The sequence below is a fragment of the Bufo gargarizans genome, chromosome 4 (genome assembly GCF_014858855.1).
Source record: "Bufo gargarizans isolate SCDJY-AF-19 chromosome 4, ASM1485885v1, whole genome shotgun sequence".
In the NCBI taxonomy this organism is placed as follows: Eukaryota; Metazoa; Chordata; class Amphibia; order Anura; family Bufonidae; genus Bufo; species Bufo gargarizans.
In genome coordinates, this window is record NC_058083.1 from 533,558,483 (window position 1) to 533,575,784 (window position 17,302).

General features: G+C 43.9%; 2 protein-coding genes across 3 annotated transcripts in view; both read right to left on the bottom strand.

Moving 5' to 3' along the window:
- Positions 1-9,386, bottom strand: part of LOC122934796 (gastrula zinc finger protein XlCGF26.1-like) — a 33,542-nt gene extending 24,156 nt beyond the window's left edge. For both annotated transcript variants that reach the window (XR_006388681.1, XM_044290497.1), the window contains exons 1-4: positions 9,345-9,386; positions 9,138-9,261; positions 8,922-9,020; positions 7,436-7,493 (exon numbers count right to left, since the gene is read on the bottom strand). Coding sequence is in view for 1 of the 2 variants with exons in the window: in XM_044290497.1 (XP_044146432.1) it covers positions 7,436-7,493; positions 8,922-9,020 (157 nt within the window). In the remaining variant the exon portion in view is untranslated. The remainder of the gene's footprint in view (positions 1-7,435; positions 7,494-8,921; positions 9,021-9,137; positions 9,262-9,344) is intronic.
- LOC122934762 (gastrula zinc finger protein XlCGF57.1-like) overlaps positions 1-17,302 on the bottom strand; it is a 956,305-nt gene that overhangs the window by 591,148 nt on the left and 347,855 nt on the right. The gene's annotated exons all lie outside the window — the stretch shown is intronic.

Sequence of the window (17,302 nt, forward strand, 5' to 3'; positions counted from 1 at the left end):
TCTCTAGGAATGCTGGGGGATGGCAGGACCTTCCGCCATTAAACAACGGTTAAATTCTTTTTAAAAACGAACCAAAATGTTTAATTGAACCACTACACTGTGCCGGTTATGGGTGGGGATCCGGGGCCCGGGATATTGGGCAGCCCGGCGAATGGGTGTGCCCTAGGACGCGGCTCTCTCTGACAGACATGTGGCTCGACTGCAGGCAGTGATATGACACAGGTTGTATGGGTACCAAGAGGTGTTCTCTTAGCGGGACAGAGCCGGTTTTAGGTAATGCTTATGTCTACATCTTCCCTAAATGCCGGTGATCACCGAGTGATACTCGAGCTGAGTCCCTTTATATGCGAGACACTGGTGTGGACATATGTGAGCTACGGTTAAGTCGGGCATTAAACTCTCAATTTAACTACATGGGGATGAGGCAGCAAAATATGCAAGAAGTTCCTTCTCTACTGCGATGGAAGACTGCTGGACCCCCAAATTTGTTTTATGAAATGCTTGCGATCAAAGATCGCAGTAGGCCCGCTACGTACGGTTAATGTGAGCACTGGATGAATGGTTACATGATGGTCAATCCTGTCAATTTCCCGCCTATGATCGGGGGAGAGAGCGCGGGGCGCGCGCTCGCTCCCTGGCTGTCACCCGGGCTGAGGGCCCCTAACCTTTTTTCCCCTCTATAGATAACAATATGTCAAGTGGGATGCTCTGTGTGTTTGTTTTGCCTATTAGGCTGTGAATGGCGGACGTATCCTGCCTTTCCCCCAGCAAGCGAGATCTCCATTTTTACTTTTTTTTGTCTCCATAAGCATGGATACTTGCATGAAATTATTCTTAATCATGTTGCAAATCACAAATTTACGGACTGAAGGATTTTATAATATTATAATTGTAATATGGATATGAATTTTTGCATTATAAATTAATAAAACATATTTAAAAAAAAAAAAAAAAACAATGTATATGGGCTACAGTATACAGTACGTAAAACCCAACAACCCTTTAAAGGCATTTTCCGGGACTCGTATACTGATAATCTATCCTCTGGACAGTAGCTGATCCGTGGGGGTCCGGCAACTGGGATCCCCGCCGGTCGGCTATTTGAGAAGACACCAGCACTTGCGTTGCGGCCTTCTCTCAGCTTTCCCTATGCCAAGTGACAACACATTCATCGGTCACATGGTCTAGGCGTAGCTCAGCCCTATAGAAGTGATTGGGGTTGAACTGTGATACCAAGCATAGCCGCAATCCAATGTATGGCACTGTGGTTGATGAGCATGGAGAAGGGCCGTGGCGCTACTGTGAGCGCCTGTGCCTTCTCAAACAGCTGATCGTTGGGGGTTCTGGGGGTTGAATCCCCACTGATCAGATACGGATGACCTATCCAAAGGAAAGGTCATCAATATATAAGTCTCAGAAAACCTTTTTAAGTGTTAACAATGATTACATTTATCTAAACATTTTTAGAAAAACTGTACTGAAATTATTTAGCTCATATACAGAATCAAAACCAATGTTTATAACATACCGTTAGTGTGAAATGCTTAATGAAAAGCCCCATGTCTTGGATGGCAAAGCTATTATTTTTCCTTGTCTTCCAACAATTCACATCTCCTTTTTTGCTCGACTGTTCATGAGTACTGCAGCAAAAGCACCACAATATGTTTTTTAAAGAGATGAATGTGACAGGCAGAGGGAAGAAATGGACATTGGTGAAATATTTCTAAGAAATTCACATTAAAGTGAAATACATCTAAAAGAGTGCCAGGGAAATGTTTGTTCTCATAAAGGAGCAATGTTTCATGCAATGGCTGGATAGTGACTGGTTTATACTCTATCACAGAATGCATACTGTGTGTGGAAACCTCCCATTTCCATTCTCCGCTCACTGCACAATGCATCTAATGTGCTTGTTGGGTACTTTATCAATATGTCCACCAATCATCCAAGTGGGATTATAGCAGGTTAAACATGTCCTTTTAAATTTTGTACAAAAAGGGTCTACGAACCATGAAGAATTGGCTTTATAAATCCTTATGTAAGTTAGAAGACCTTATGTGTTTTCTTCCACACTTCTAGATTTACTTCATTATTCTTGCTCAAATAAAGAATAACACAATTTATCATTTCAAGCAGAAGTGACTACAGATGTTCTAATCACTGTAAAGCAATATATCCTGCTCTGGGTTTAGGAAATTCTGCCTTTGAAGAAAGCATTTTGTACAGATATATCAGATTGTATAGCTGTATAGCAGTATATTGAACTGTTAATCTGTTTGCCTTACTTAAGGAATATTTCTTTAAAGTAATAGTACTTGTTTGAATTCTGCCATTGTGAATTCCATTTTATAGGGTTTATAAAACATAAGAATTAAAAAAAAAAAAAAAAATCTAGCAGCTTGACATGACATGACAGGAGAGCCTCTGCTTTGGAGTCCAAGTCCAGTTTCTTAAGATCAGGAGTTCCATCAGTATTGTGCGTAACATTCTTGTTCCCTGTGCAAAGCCATAACAAAAGGACTTCGTAGGCATACACATCAGAGGAAGCTGAAGCTGGTTGCCCCAATTTTAATTTAGGAGCAGTAAACGGCGGGAAGCAAATAGAGGTGGATGTTGCTGCTGCCATCTCCACACTTTGTCACCTTGCCACTCTGTGGTATCGCTGCTGACAATGGGTGAATAAACTACACGTTTTCCATTGAAATCCGTGGTGTGCTGCTGGCCTTCTTTCACTATTGGACCCAGGTGCCGGTTCACATTGGCTTGACCTGCACCCGCATTCTACAGTGTGCTGCATCCTCATTTTTCCAAAGTATGTATATATATATATATATATATATATATGTGTGTATGTATAACTTTTTTTCTCAAGCACTTTATTGTTCATAAGCAATCTTGACATTAGCAAACTTTATCCAAGTTAAAGATGACTAGGAAGTGATGTCACTTCCTTCTCCACCCCATCAGATAACTGCTGACCATGTGGTTTTTCCATGCCTATATAAATGCTGTTGTATCTATCTCTGTTATGTCACTTTGCTCTTGAAAAAGAGATTTCACCCCGAAACGTGTCAAGCTTTTATTTGTCATTAAAAAGACTTCTAATTTACCTTGGAGCCTTGCTACCATCCTTTTGGGGACCAAGAAGCCTGATCTATCATCTACAAGCGACCTCTGAGGGGGAGGCTGAGGTATAGGTCTTGAGTTTATCCTATTCCTCCCTCCCCGGTAAAATAAGTCCTTTACCAATTTATGAAAGTCCTTCTACACACCAACCATCATCGATCGCTTTATAGTGGTGTATACGAAAGGAAATACGTGTATGTTTTTATATATTTTATTTGTTTTTTATATATACCTCCTTTTATTTATACCCAAATATCCCGATTGGTTTATAGATTCTCACCTTACCATCCATTGTCAATAATCGTTGACAACTATAATTTTCTAATCTCCATCCTAAACTGTCCCTGTGGTGCCCCCTCAGTACTCTCAGGATCCCCCTGAAAGAGCACCGCAGACCATTGTCTCACTCATACATCACAGGGCTGGCTGGCTGCTGATTGGCTGCATGCATGTCAGTCTGAACCCGCCTTCCCAGACTTCCTTTCTCCATGTCCTCACACGTGCAGCCGCCCATGCAGCCGCCATTTTAGGAAAAATTGAATTAATTACCATGAAGTGTGAGGAAATTCGCATTCGTATCGAATCAAATTTTTCCTGAAATTCTGATCAAATTCCACTTCGTCAGCTTCGATTCGCTCATCTTTAGTCATCATAGGAGACGTCTGTTTAGGAGGAGCACACAAGCCGACCTCAGTCAACAGTATGCTCACCAGCACACTTAAAAATGGACATCCTTCCCCATTCCAGCCATGTCAGAGCAGTTTCCTAATAAAATAATTGCCACATAGAGCTCCTGTGCCTTGTCCTTTCGTGGATCCCTCCTGTGAAGACCACGCATGCGATGGTGAGCAAGATCACATAGAGTGCACAGTTTTCTACTAGTTTTGCGAATATTCTAATTGCGAATATTGGCACATCGAGAATTCGAGAATATCTAGAATATAGTGCTATATCTTCGTAATCGTAAATATTCTCGATTTTTTTTTCATCAGTACCCATGATCCCTCACTGCCTCTTGCTTGTGGGCCAATGAGAAGGCTGTAATATGTTTGACTTTAGGAGTAGTGTTGATCGTATTGCAAATTTTATCGCCGATTTTCACAATCAAGAAAATAATGACTAGAGAGCATGAATTCGCAAATATATGATGAATATTCGCCTAAATATTTGTGAATTCGAATATTGCCCCGCCGCTCATCACTGTTTTCCACTGGACAAGAGAAGACAACAGGGTCGCAATGTCCATAGAAGACAGGCTGTTCTTCGATATCAAGGAATAGTAAAAGACAAGTTAAAAAGCTGTGTTCCACCTTTACCGTTTAAACCCCGGAGACAACGCTTACCTAACAACAAAGAACTTGTTTACAATCAACTCATCTCCCTCAAGCACAAACTTCAGAGGACATCGGAGACGAAAGAGCATTTCTTTACCTTCATGGAAAGAATATTCCAGAACAACCATGCAGAAATGGCACCCGCGCTCCAAGAATCAGAGGAGTGTTGGTATTTACCCATATTTGGCGTGTATCATCCGTAAAAACCAGGGCAGATACGAGTAGTATTTGACTCGAGCGCCAGGTGCAAAGGCATCTCGCTAAACGATGTCTTACTGTCTGGTCCAGACCTCAGCAACAGACTTCTAGAGGTACTTCGCTTCCGCAGAGATTCCATAGCATTTATGGCCGACATACAACAGATGTTCCACTGCTTCCTCGTCAGGAAAGAGCACAGAAACTACTTGAGGTTCTTCTGGTACTGCAACAACGACCCCAATAAAGACATTGTAGAAATGAGAGTGCACATCTTCGGAAACAGTCCTTTCCCTGCAGTCGCTATCTACAGTCTCAGACATTCAGCCCGAGAGGGTGAAGCAAAGTATGTCAGATCATTTGTGGAAAAAGATTTCTACGTGGACTGCTGCTTGAAATCCACACCCACGAACAAGAACGCAATCAGTCTCCTGAAAAGGGCTCAAGAAATGCTTGCTCTATCTAATTTGAGGTTGCACAAAATCGCCTCCAACAGCCATGAGTTAATGGAAGCCTTCTCACCCCAAGACCATTTAAATGATCTAAAGGACTTGGATCTTAGCACCAACTCCCTTCCATGCAGCGGAGCCTCGGTTTGCTCTGGGATTTAAAAGCAAACACATTCACCTTCCAAATCAGCAAGGAAGAAAAGCCCTTCACACGTAGAGGAGTTCTGTTCACCATAAACAGCGTATATGATCCTCTGGGATTCGTAGCGCCTGTTACCCATCCAAGGTAAAATGATGTTAAGAGACTTCACCACAGAGGCGTCCGATTAGGATGATCCGCTTCCCATGGAGAAAAAGGACCTGTAGACAGGTTGGAAGAAGTCTCTCAAAGCTTTGACCAGCCTTCACATGGCACGACCCTATGCTTCCGTGCCATCTACAGAAGTCAAGATGCAAAGACTTTATATCTTCTGCAATGCTTTAGTCAAAGCAATTGCTGCCGTAGCATACCTAAAGACCATTGATGTCAAATGGCAATGCCATATAGGGTTTGTCATGAGCCGGACCAAACTAGTGCCACTCCGTGAACACATGATTCCCAGACTGGAGCTCTGCACTGCTGTACTTGCAGTAAAGTTCGCTGAACTTATAACACCAGGAATAACCCTGGAAATCAAAGAAGTCGAGTTTTACCTGGACAGAAAGGTAGTCCTAGGATATATTTGCAACGAAACCAGACGCTTTTACGTCTATGTCAGCAATCGGTTGCTAAGGAATGAAGTCAAATGGGGATGCCTCTGTTCTCCCTCCTCTATGCAACAATAAGCTTTGATAACTTCAGATAGAGGGTTAAACAGTGATCTATGTTGTTCAAGCAGGATAATGGCTGTGTATTACTACTATTGTGGGCATAATGGCAGTGTCCATGCGATCAGAATGCCACAATAGATTAGTGCAGGTCTTCTGAGAACTCCTGTCTATACAGTACTATTACAACACTGATCCTCAAGGGGTTAAGTTCTACATCAGAAGGCATCATATGTCAAGCAGGTCCTACAATAAAGCTCCAAATCTGTCACAGTTCCTACAGTCTAAACATTAAACTGGCTTCTCCCCTGTGTGAGTTCTCTGATGCTAATGAGCCCTGATTGACGTATAAAACATTTCCACATTCTGAACATGAATATGGTTTCTCCCCTAAGTGGATTCTTAGATGGCTCACAAGATTTTTGACTAAAACCTTTCCCAGCGTTCTGAACATGAATATGGCTTCTCTCCTGTGTGAGTTCCCTGATGTCTAACAAGAACCAATCAAGCTTTATTGTAACACAATAGCAAGACGAGAAATATATAGTAAAGAGAACATGTGAGAAAACAGGATTATGTACAATTTCAGTATTTCACGTACTTGTAAAAAAAAAATTAAGATCAAAAAGATCAAAGGAAATATCATGGTTTTCAGGAGTTCTTTGTCTGCAAAGGTCCCAGAATATAATCGCTTTGTCGAGATAACAACAGGTGCTTCTATTCAGACCATACAGTATAATATTTCCTAATGAACAGGTCACAGAGCAGGCCCACAACAGTCTCCTCTGAATGTCAATCTGCCATCAACAGGCTGCCAAGAGGCTGCTGAACTGCTCATAACAAGATTAAGCAGCAGCTCAGGCAAGATCAACTAAGAAAAGAAAAATCTAGAAAATATGAAAGTATGAGTATTTGGTTTTAGGTAGTACAAAATACATGTAATATATTACCATTAGGGGTAACAGGGATGCAAAGTGCTCAATAATTATTTTCTCCCAAGCATCATGAACATCGCACTCAGCTCATTAGCTATTTCTCTTCTTGTTTGGTCAGCTGCAGGTTGGATCCTACTAAATCTAGTAGCAGTAATATTAATGACGATGAGGAGAACATTTCTCTGGACTTCAGGTCCTATAACACGGGCCGATGTTTGAGGAAATTATTGGGAATAAAGAAGCATTCCCAATAATTACCTGATCATTAGCAGAGATGAAGCTGCATTTACATACAGATGCATTGGGACAGGCGTTCTCTACTTCGATAGCTTGTCTACAGAGAATCACGGTTTCTGGGCAGCAGATCCCAGCTTATACTGCACAACCTGCTGTCAAGAAATGTTATGTTTTGGTGACGGCCGACAGACGTCATCACCCGAGGAGCAAATATTGTTCCATTCATCGGGTATCTTTACACGACCAATTATTGTGAACAAGCGTTTCTACAAACTCTCATCCTGGAAAATTGGCCCTATGATCAGTCTGTATAAAAAAAATCCATTATTCAAGATTTCTGAAAGACTCTTACCTTTCACTGATATTGATACAGGTTTTCCTAAGCCGATCATTGTTCCTCCAGAACTGTCCTGTAAGATGAAAGACACGAGAAATAAAGAAAACAGAACACAAGTTTATCTTATATCCAGGGGAAGATCAAAACCCCTAGAAGACCAGAACCAATCTGCTCTAAAAGGAGAAGGATCTCCTCAAGTGGTGATCAGAGAGGATCAACATTCAGCCAAGTATTTTACATATCATATAAGGCATCAAATGACCTGATCCTATCCTGGAGTAGACGCTGTGCTCATCACCTCCAGTTAGATTATTAGATTAGATTATTGTCATAGTTTTAACAGAAAAGAAATAACACAGTCTTTTATTGCAGCTGGAAATGTGAACCTTATTTCCTACTAAAAGGGTCTATGCCATGATTGATGTAAAAAAAATGAAAATAAGACATCATATAGTACATGGTAGAACCAGCCGTGAACCTCACGTGGATCCAGAGATCTCCCCAATCATTGCTCCAATTGCTCTGCTAGATTTGTTTCAGGCTGGCAACACAGGGAACATGTCCTTTCTCAGGGGGCATGTCCTTTTTGCTGTAGCTCTTTCCTGTAACTGTCCCACCTTCAAACAGAAGATACGAGGGGATGCTGAGAAGTTCCTGGCTTTGCCCCCTTCCAGTTGGAATTGAAAAATGAATTTGGTACCATGTGAAAGCTTGATACCTTGTTATGTAACTGTGCAAATATCAGATGTTTACGATTGTTCTAATTATTTTTAATTTCAGGTAGAACCTGAGATGGCAGAGGCAGAAGGAAGTTTCACGTCTGTGGAGATACCGGCCGTCATGAAGTTTTTGTTTCTTCAGGAAAAGGACATTCACACTGAGGACACTTCTCCCCTAGTGTTTGTGACATCTCAGTGTGAATGTCCTTTGCAGACTTTTCCTGGAGAAACAGAAACTTCAGTGACGTAACTCCACAGATGTGAAACTTCCTTGTGCCTCTGCCATCTCAGGTTCTACCTGAAATTAAAAATAGTTATAACAATCGTAAACATCTGATATTTGCACAGTTACATAACAAGGTATCAAGCTTTCACATGGTACCAAATTCATTTTTCTATTCCAACTGGAAGCGGGCAAAGCCAGGAACTTCTCAGCATCCCCTTGTATGTCTGGTGGCAGTTGAAAATCTAAACTGAGCACATGCGACCACCTCAATGAGGTGAACGGAGAAATAAGGAAAAGAACAAACAGCAGGTGGCGCTATAGAGATAGCTTGTATTGAAGAACTCACTGACGATACCACATTATTAATTACATGCAATTACAAAAGTATTCAGATCCACGTGCTGGTTCTAAAAATGTAGAATATTTTTCATGGCACAACCCCTTTATGCTTTTATCCTTTATGGTGACCCAAATCTTGAATAGCCTGCACTAATATTTTGCAAAAGCATCAAGATTACTAACTATGGGCATTTGTAGAAACCTCAGCTTTATCTACCTGATGATCCAGTGGGACATTTGGTTTTTCTTCTGGACAGTCCTGGGAATACAGAGGACTGGGGCATATCACTGGTGGATTTCTCAGGACTGGATCCATCTGTAGGAAATACACACAGTGACTGAATACATTGCCTATATGTGATGATCAGATGATGGAGGAATCTGACTCTCAGAACAGTTCTCTCCTCTACAGTCATGGAAGGTCTTCTCTTACCCAGTGATGTGAGGGACTGGTGATTCTCCATTATGACGTCCTTGTACAGATCCTTGTGTTCTTCTAAATACTCCCACTCCTCCATGGAGAAATAGACAGCGACATCCTGACACCTTATAGGAACCTGACAACACAAGGACACAGTCATTACCAGACCCCTCCCTTGTCGTTATTGTATAATGTCCCAGCATTCCCAGCAGCGCTCACCTCTCCGCTCAGCAGCTCAGTGATCCTGGTGGTAAGTTCTAGGATCTTCTGCTCATGTATCATGGAATGAGGTGGAGGCTCGGTGATGGGGCTCTGGGTCCTGCTCCGTCCTCCTGACACACGGGGTGTCACACACTCACCAGACGACTTCCTCACTACTGTGTAATCCTGTGTATGGGGAGACGCCGATCACTACAGAGATTCTAAGAATCCTTCACCTTTCCAGTCATTTCCCTGGTTTATTACTAGATATTAGGGCTCTTGCACACGACAGTATGCCCTCCGAGACATGCAGTCCGTGAGCGGGCCATATATCTTGGAGCGGCATTGATTGTGTGCACGGGAGCACATAGCATCATAGATTACAATGATGCTGTGCACGTCGGGCCGCTTGTGGGACTATTGTCCTGCACTCATAAGATCATATAAGTACAGGACAATAGTCTTGCAGGCGACCTGATGTGCACAGCATCATTGTAATCTATGATGCGGTGTGCTCCCGTGCACACAATCAATGCTGCTCCAGGACATATGGCCCGTTCACGGACCATATGTCTCGGAGGGCATACAGTCATGTGCAAGGGCCCTAAGAGTGATGTCATGTGAGACTCTCACCTCTCCAGTTATCAAGGAGATGATCTCCAGGGTGAGGTCTAATATCCTTGCAGCCATGAGGTTTCTGTCCTTCTCCATCCTTGGTGGGTCATTGATGGAAAGGACCATCAGCTTCAAAATGAAGAGAATCCTGAACCTAAGGAACCTGAGGGAAACATGGAGGATTGAGAACAAAATCACATCTGGATGAACATCTTACATGAAGTAAAGTGTCTTACAAATGGAGAATAGTATTACCGATCGTGTACTATGGAGGTGACTACGGATAGGCAAAAAAATTCTAAATAAATCAGATTCTTTACAAATTCCATAAAAATTCTACTTAAAAAATGTCTGAAGTTTTGGTGATTTGATACGGATGAACTGTACAAAACAGGCGCCCACCATTTTACATTTCAAATGCAGTACAGCAGTGAGGGAAACAGGGCAGAGATGAAGATGGAGAATCACATGACCATTACCCACAATGCCTCTCAGTCAGTCTGACAGCCAATCAGGAAGGAGATCATTGACTAGTCCAGGGGTCGGCAACCTCCAGCACGTGTCCCAAACATGGCACGCTCTAAAAAGATCCCAGCAGCCGTGAAGTTGCTTATCAGTATTTCTGTTTTATTTACTAATCACAATATACATCTGAGATATACCAGGATTCATGAAGGCTATAACGCCGAAACGCATCCTGGTTATCTCTGATGTATACTATGAATAGTAAATAAAACAGAAATACTGATAAGCAACTCCACGGCTGCTGGGGTCTTTTTGGAATTACATGTGGAGATTGCGCCTTTCCGCTGCAACCTGGATCTGATTGAGTGTCGACTGGAATACTACTTATTTGAAACATGGCACGCCGGGCCGCTCTGGATATTCATGAGCGCGCAGAGCGATATTAGATACGCAGGCAGAGCGAGTCTCCCTGCCGCTACCGCGCTATATATGAATAGTCAATAAATGTGCCGGCAGAGCTTGTCCCGTCCCTACCAGTCCCCACCTCGCAGCCAGCGGAGGAGGTCAGTTTGTTACCTCACGGGCTGGCTGGCTTACATAGCTGAACGTCAGGCACGTCTCGTAGCCCCGCCCCTCACGCTTCCCGCCACGACGGAGTGAAGACAGGCTCCATTACAGGGTGGCAGTGTTATCAGCCACATTTATCTGGGACTGTCACCAAGAAGTAAAGCAGGCTGTGAGCTTGGGGTGAGGAGGGAGAGGCTGCGTATTATTGCTGGGGAAGGGGGGGTTTGATGGCGAGAAAACTATGTGCAAGTGATTTCTCTGTGGAGGGGGGTGAGTTATGGCCGTTATTTGTTAATGTGGGATGAGCTCTGATTGATATTACTGGGGGGGTGAACAATGTTTTATTATTACTGTGAAGGGGGGGTGAACTGTGTATTATTATTACTGTAGGGGGGAAGGGTGTCACCAGTATCTGGGCCCCAGTATCCAGTCCCCCATAACCATGCACTTACTGACAGTTGTGAGGAGGGCAGCCCTCAGTTACAATTACTCCATGAGGGCTGCTTTGCCGCACCGCTGTCAGTAAGTGTATGATAGGTGGTGATGGAATCTGCAGCATATCACTTGATGCTGCAGATTTCACCCTTTTTACTGCAAAGAAGGACAACGCAACAAAATCTGCAGATGTGCAGGCAGAATATCTGCAACTAATGAGTCATGTGTGGGTGCGGGTAGTAAATGCCTTGTTTATTCTTGCCCTTTCTTGGCATTAGATTGGTGATTGGCCAGGGAGTGCCCACAAGGCTTATCTCCAAGGCTCCTCCAGTGCTCCTCATCTGCTCCTTGTCTGACTGCTACACTACAGAAAAGGTAAGTACTCAGCATAGGAGTGCTGCTCCTCCACTGTCAGTACAGGCCTTGATATTTATGTTTGCCCCTTTTCTTGTTACTTATAGGTTTCTCAGGGAATTCTTATCTGTAATATGGCAGCTAACCGCACTAAAGTGGACATTCCTTCATTTCATAAAGAACGGACATCTTTGTACGCATTTATTCAACAAAAAGGCAGGGCAGGGTGTATTTTGTGCTGTGAAAGTGTCGTTTGTCGCACCTCAAGTGCGCGCCGCCATTTTGAGACAAAACATCAAAACTCAACAATAAACAGACAAGTGTTCTCCAGAACTGACGTCATGGTAAACTCCATGCAACACGTTACAGCAAGTTACAGGATAGCTCGGTGCATTGCTAAGCATGGAAAGCCCTTCACCGATGGAGAATACATAAAGAAGCATTTTGTGCAGCTGGTGATTTGTTTGATGGTTTACCGAACAAGAACACTATCATGTCTAGGACTGAAGACCTGCCCAATTCAGCAAGAAGTGTTGAGCGCCGGATCACTGATATGGCAAATAACATTAGGGAACAGCAAGTGACTGGTTTGAAGGACTGCACGGTGTTTAGTGTTGCGCTGGATGAAAGCGTGGACATCAATGATTTGCCTCGCTTGGCAATTGTGGCCGGATTCCGTGATTCTGCTGGAGAACAAGAGGAGCTGTGCTGTTTGAACCCAATCTATGGCACCACAAAAGATGATGACTTGGCCAAAACCTTTGCTGAACATTTTGAAAGCATTTCCGTTGATGTTGGAAAAATCTCTGCAATCACCAATGATGGCGCCCCCGCAATGGTGGGAAAACAAAAAGGATTTGCCAGATTAATTGAGAACTAAATTGGGCACCCTGTTCTTACATTCCACTGCATTATACACCAGGAGAATCTCTGGGCAAAGATGTCAAATTCTGATCTTAATATTGTGATGGCAACAGATGTAAAAATTGTGAATTTTCTGCCCTGACCCATAGGCAATATCAAGCGCTGCCTGAAGAAATGGAACGTGCACAGAAAGGCGTCCCGCTTCATCCCAATGTCAGGTGGCTCAGTAGTGGAAAAGTGCCGGAGAGTTTTGTGACCTGCATTGATGCAATTAGAGCCTTTCTTGGTGAGAAGAAGCAGCATTACCCAGAGCTGGAGGATTTCACATGGCTTGAGAAACTTACAGTCAGATCCATAAATATTGGAACATGGACACAATTCTAACATTTTCGGCTCTATACACCACCACAATGGATTTGAAATGAAACGAACAAGATGTGCTTTACCTGCAGACTGTCAGCTTTAATTTGAGGGTATTTACATCCAAATCAGGTGAACGGTGCAGGAATTACAGCAGTTTGCATATGTGCCTCCCACTTGTTAAGGGACCAAAAGTAATGGGACAGAATAAGAATCATAAATCAAACTTTTACTTTTTAATACTTGGTTGCAAATCCTTTGCAGTCAATTACAGCCTGAAGTCTGGAACGCATAGACATCACCAGACGCTGGGTCTCATCCCTGGTGATGCTCTGCCCGGCCTCTACTGCGAAAACTGTCTTCAGTTCCTGCTTGTTCTTGGGGCATTTTCCCTTCAGTTTTGTCTTCAGCAAGTGAAATGCTCAATCGGATTCAGGTCGCGTGATTGACTCGGCCATTGCAGAACATTCCACTTATTTCCATTAAAAAAACTCTTTGGTTGCTTTTGCAGTATGCTTTGGGTCATTGTCCATCTGCACTGTGAAGCGCCGTCCAATGAGTTCTGAAGCATTTGGCTGAATATGAGCAGATAATATTGCCCTGAAACACTTCAGAATTCCATCCTGCTGCTTTTGTCAGCAGTCACATCATCAATAAATACAAGAGAAGCAGTTCCATTGGCAGCCATACATGCCCACGCCATGACACTACCACCACCATGCCTCACTGATGAGGTGGTATGCTTAGGATCATGAGCAGTTCCTTTCCTTCTCCATACTCTTCTCTTCCCATCACTCTGGTACAAGTTGATCTTGGTCTCATCTGTCCATAGGATGTTGTTCCAGAACTGTAAAGGCTTTTTTAGATGTCGTTTGGCAAACTCTAATCTGGCCTTCCTGTTTTTGAGGCTCACCAATGGTTTACATCTTGTGGTGAACCCTCTGTATTCACTCTGGTGAAGTCTTCTCTTGATTGTTGACTTTGACACACATACACCTACCTCCTGGAGAGTGTTTTTGATCTGGCCAACTGTTGTGAAGGGTGTTTTCTTCACCAGGGAAAGAATTCTTCGGTCATCCACCACAGTTCTTTTCCGTGGTCTTCCGGGTCTTTTGGTGTTGCTGAGCTCACCGGTGCGTTCCTTCTTTTTAAGAATGTTCCAAACTGTTTTTTTGGCCGCGCCTAATGTTTTTGCTATCTCTCTGATGGGTTTGTTTGGTTTTTTCAGCCTAATGATGGCTTCACTGATAGTGACAGCTCTTTGGATCTCATCTTGAGAGTTGACAGCAACAGATTCCAAATGCAAATAGTAGACTTGAAATGAACTCTGGACCTTTTATCTGCTCATTGTAATTGGGATAATGAGGGAATAACACACACCGGCCATGGGACAGCCGAGAAGACAATTGTCCCATTACTTCTGGTCCCTTAACAAGTGGGAGGCACATATGCAAACTGTTGTAATTCCTGCACCGTTCACCTGATTTGGATGTAAATACCCTCAAATTAAAGCTGACAGTCTGCAGGTAAAGCACATCTTGTTTGTTTCATTTCCAATTCATTGTGGTTGTGTATAGAGCCAAAAATGTTACAATTGTGTCTATGTCCCAATATGTATTGACCTGACTATATATATATATATATATATATATATATACAGTACAGACCAAAAGTTTGGACACACCTTCTCATTCAAAGAGTTTTCTTTATTTTCCTGACTATGAAAATTGTAGATTCACACTGAAGGCATCAAAACTATGAATTAACACATGTGGAATTATATACATAACAAAAAAGTGTGAAACAACTGAAAATATGTCATATTCTAGGTTCTTCAAAGTAGCCACCTTTTGCTTTGATTACTGCTTTGCACACTCTTGGCATTCTCTTGATGAGTTTCAAGAGGTAGTCACCTGAAATGGTTTTCCCTTCACAGGTGTGCCCTGTCAGGTTTAATAAGTGGGATTTCTTGCCTTATAAATGGGGTTGGGACCATCAGTTGCGTTGTGGAGAAGTCAGGTGGACACACAGCTGATAGTCCTACTGAATAGACTGTTAGAATTTGTATTATGGCAAGAAAAAAGCAGCCAAGCAAAGAAAAACGAGTGGCCATTATTACTTTAAGAAATGAAGGTCAGTCAGTCCGAAAAATTGGGAAAACTTTGAAAGTGTCCCCGAGTGCAGTCACAAAAACCATCAAGCGCTACAAAGAAACTGGCTCACATGCGGACCGCCCTAGGAAAGGAAGACCAAGAGTCACCTCTGCTGCGGAGGATAAGTTCATCCGAGTCACCAGCCTCAGAAATCGCAGGTTAACAGCAGCTCAGATTAGAGACCACGTCAATGCCACACAGAGTTCTAGCAGCAGACACATCTCTGGAACAACTGTTAAGAGGAGACTATGTGAATCAGGCCTTCATGGTAGAATATCTGCTAGGAAACCACTGCTAAGGACAGGCAACAAGCAGAAGAGACTTGTTTGGGCTAAAGAACACAAGGAATGGACATTAGACCAGTGGAAATCTGTGCTTTGGTCTGATGAGTCCACATTTGTGATCTTTGGTTCCAACCACCGTGTCTTTGTGCGATGCAGAAAAGGTGAACGGATGGACTCTACATGCCTGGTTCCCACCGTGAAGCATGGAGGAGGAGGTGTGATGGTGTGGGGGTGCTTTGCTGGTGACACTGTTGGGGATTTATTCAAAATTGAAGGCATACTGAACCAGCATGGCTACCACAGCATCTTGCAGCGGCATGCTATTCCATCCGGTTTGCGTTTAGTTGGACCATCATTTATTTTTCAACAGGACAATGACCCCAAACACACCTCCAGGCTGTGTAAGGGCTATTTGACCATGAAGGAGAGTGATGGGGTGCTGCGCCAGATGACCTGGCCTCCACAGTCACCGGACCTGAACCCAATCAAGATGGTTTGGGGTGAGCTGGACCGCAGAGTGAAGGCAAAAGGGCCAACTAGTGCTAAGCATCTCTGGGAACTCCTTCAAGACTGTTGGAAGACCATTTGAGGTGACTACCTCTTGAAGCTCATCAAGAGAATGCCAAGAGTGTGCAAAGCAGTAATCAAAGCAAAAGGTGGCTACTTTGAAGAACCTAGAATATGACATATTTTCAGTTGTTTCACACTTTTTTGTTATGTATATAATTCCACATGTGGTAATTCATAGTTTTGATGCCTTCATAGTCATGAAAATAAAGAAAACTCTTTGAATGAGAAGGTGTGTCCAAACTTTTGGTCTGTACTGTATATATAGTTAAGGCTGCACGCAGCCTGTAATTGTGGGAGGGGCCAGGTCCCCTTCTTAAACCCCCTGCTCCCTGACCTCAATGCCGCGTCGCTCCTCCGTTGTCCCCCCCCCTTGTTCCCTCCCTTTTCTTCTACTCTCCCTAGGGTTGGCCCTCTTTTAGGCTGGCCCACGTCCCGTGGCTCCAGGCACACACCAGCCACCGTTAGGACCCCCTCCTGTCACACCTCTGACCGTGGCCGCGGCCACAAATATATATATATATATATATATATATATATATATATAGTCAGGTCAATACATATTGGGACACAATTCTAACATTTTTGGCTCTATACACCACCACAATGAATTGGAAATGAAACGAACAAGATGTGCTTTAACTGACTGTCCGCTTTAATTAAGTAGCAGAGGTTGTCTAGTTGTGTTTTTTTTCCCAAAAACCTGTTGCAGAGTTTCCTCACTGAATGATAATGTACTAAACCTGTGACTTCTCATTCCTCAAACAGGTGGGTAATGGAAAACGAAAGGCCCGTTGCATGTCCCCCGAGAGTGAGAATGTAGGTGGCTGCAGTGATGCAAACAGCAGTAGCCCAGTTGGCACCAGCCGTCCAGCCAGTAGTAGCAGCGGCCACAGTTCTCCCTCACTTCTGACAATATAAATGAGGGCAATGAGGATGAGATTGTGGACTGGATGGATCACTCATCCTCTCGGCCTCAGCCGGTAAGTATCGCCGGCTGGCAAGCGCGCCGGCCGTCTCGCGCCTCGTGTCCCCGGTCGTCCCGCTCCCCCTCCTCCGCAGGCCCGCTGTCTCAGGGGCGCCCAGCCTCGCTCACCGCCCCGTCCGCGCGGGCTCCGCCCTGCGTGCTCCCGCGGGAGGTCGGGTCCCGCGAGAGGTCGGGTCCCGGCTGTTCCTGCGCCGGCGGCTGGGAGGTGGGGCGGAGGAGGAGCCCCGACCACGGCCGGTTTCACTCGCACTGCGGCCGGCACGCCAGCCGCCCACGCCTCCCCCACGTGCCTGTGCCTCATACCGGACGTCAGGCATGCCCCAG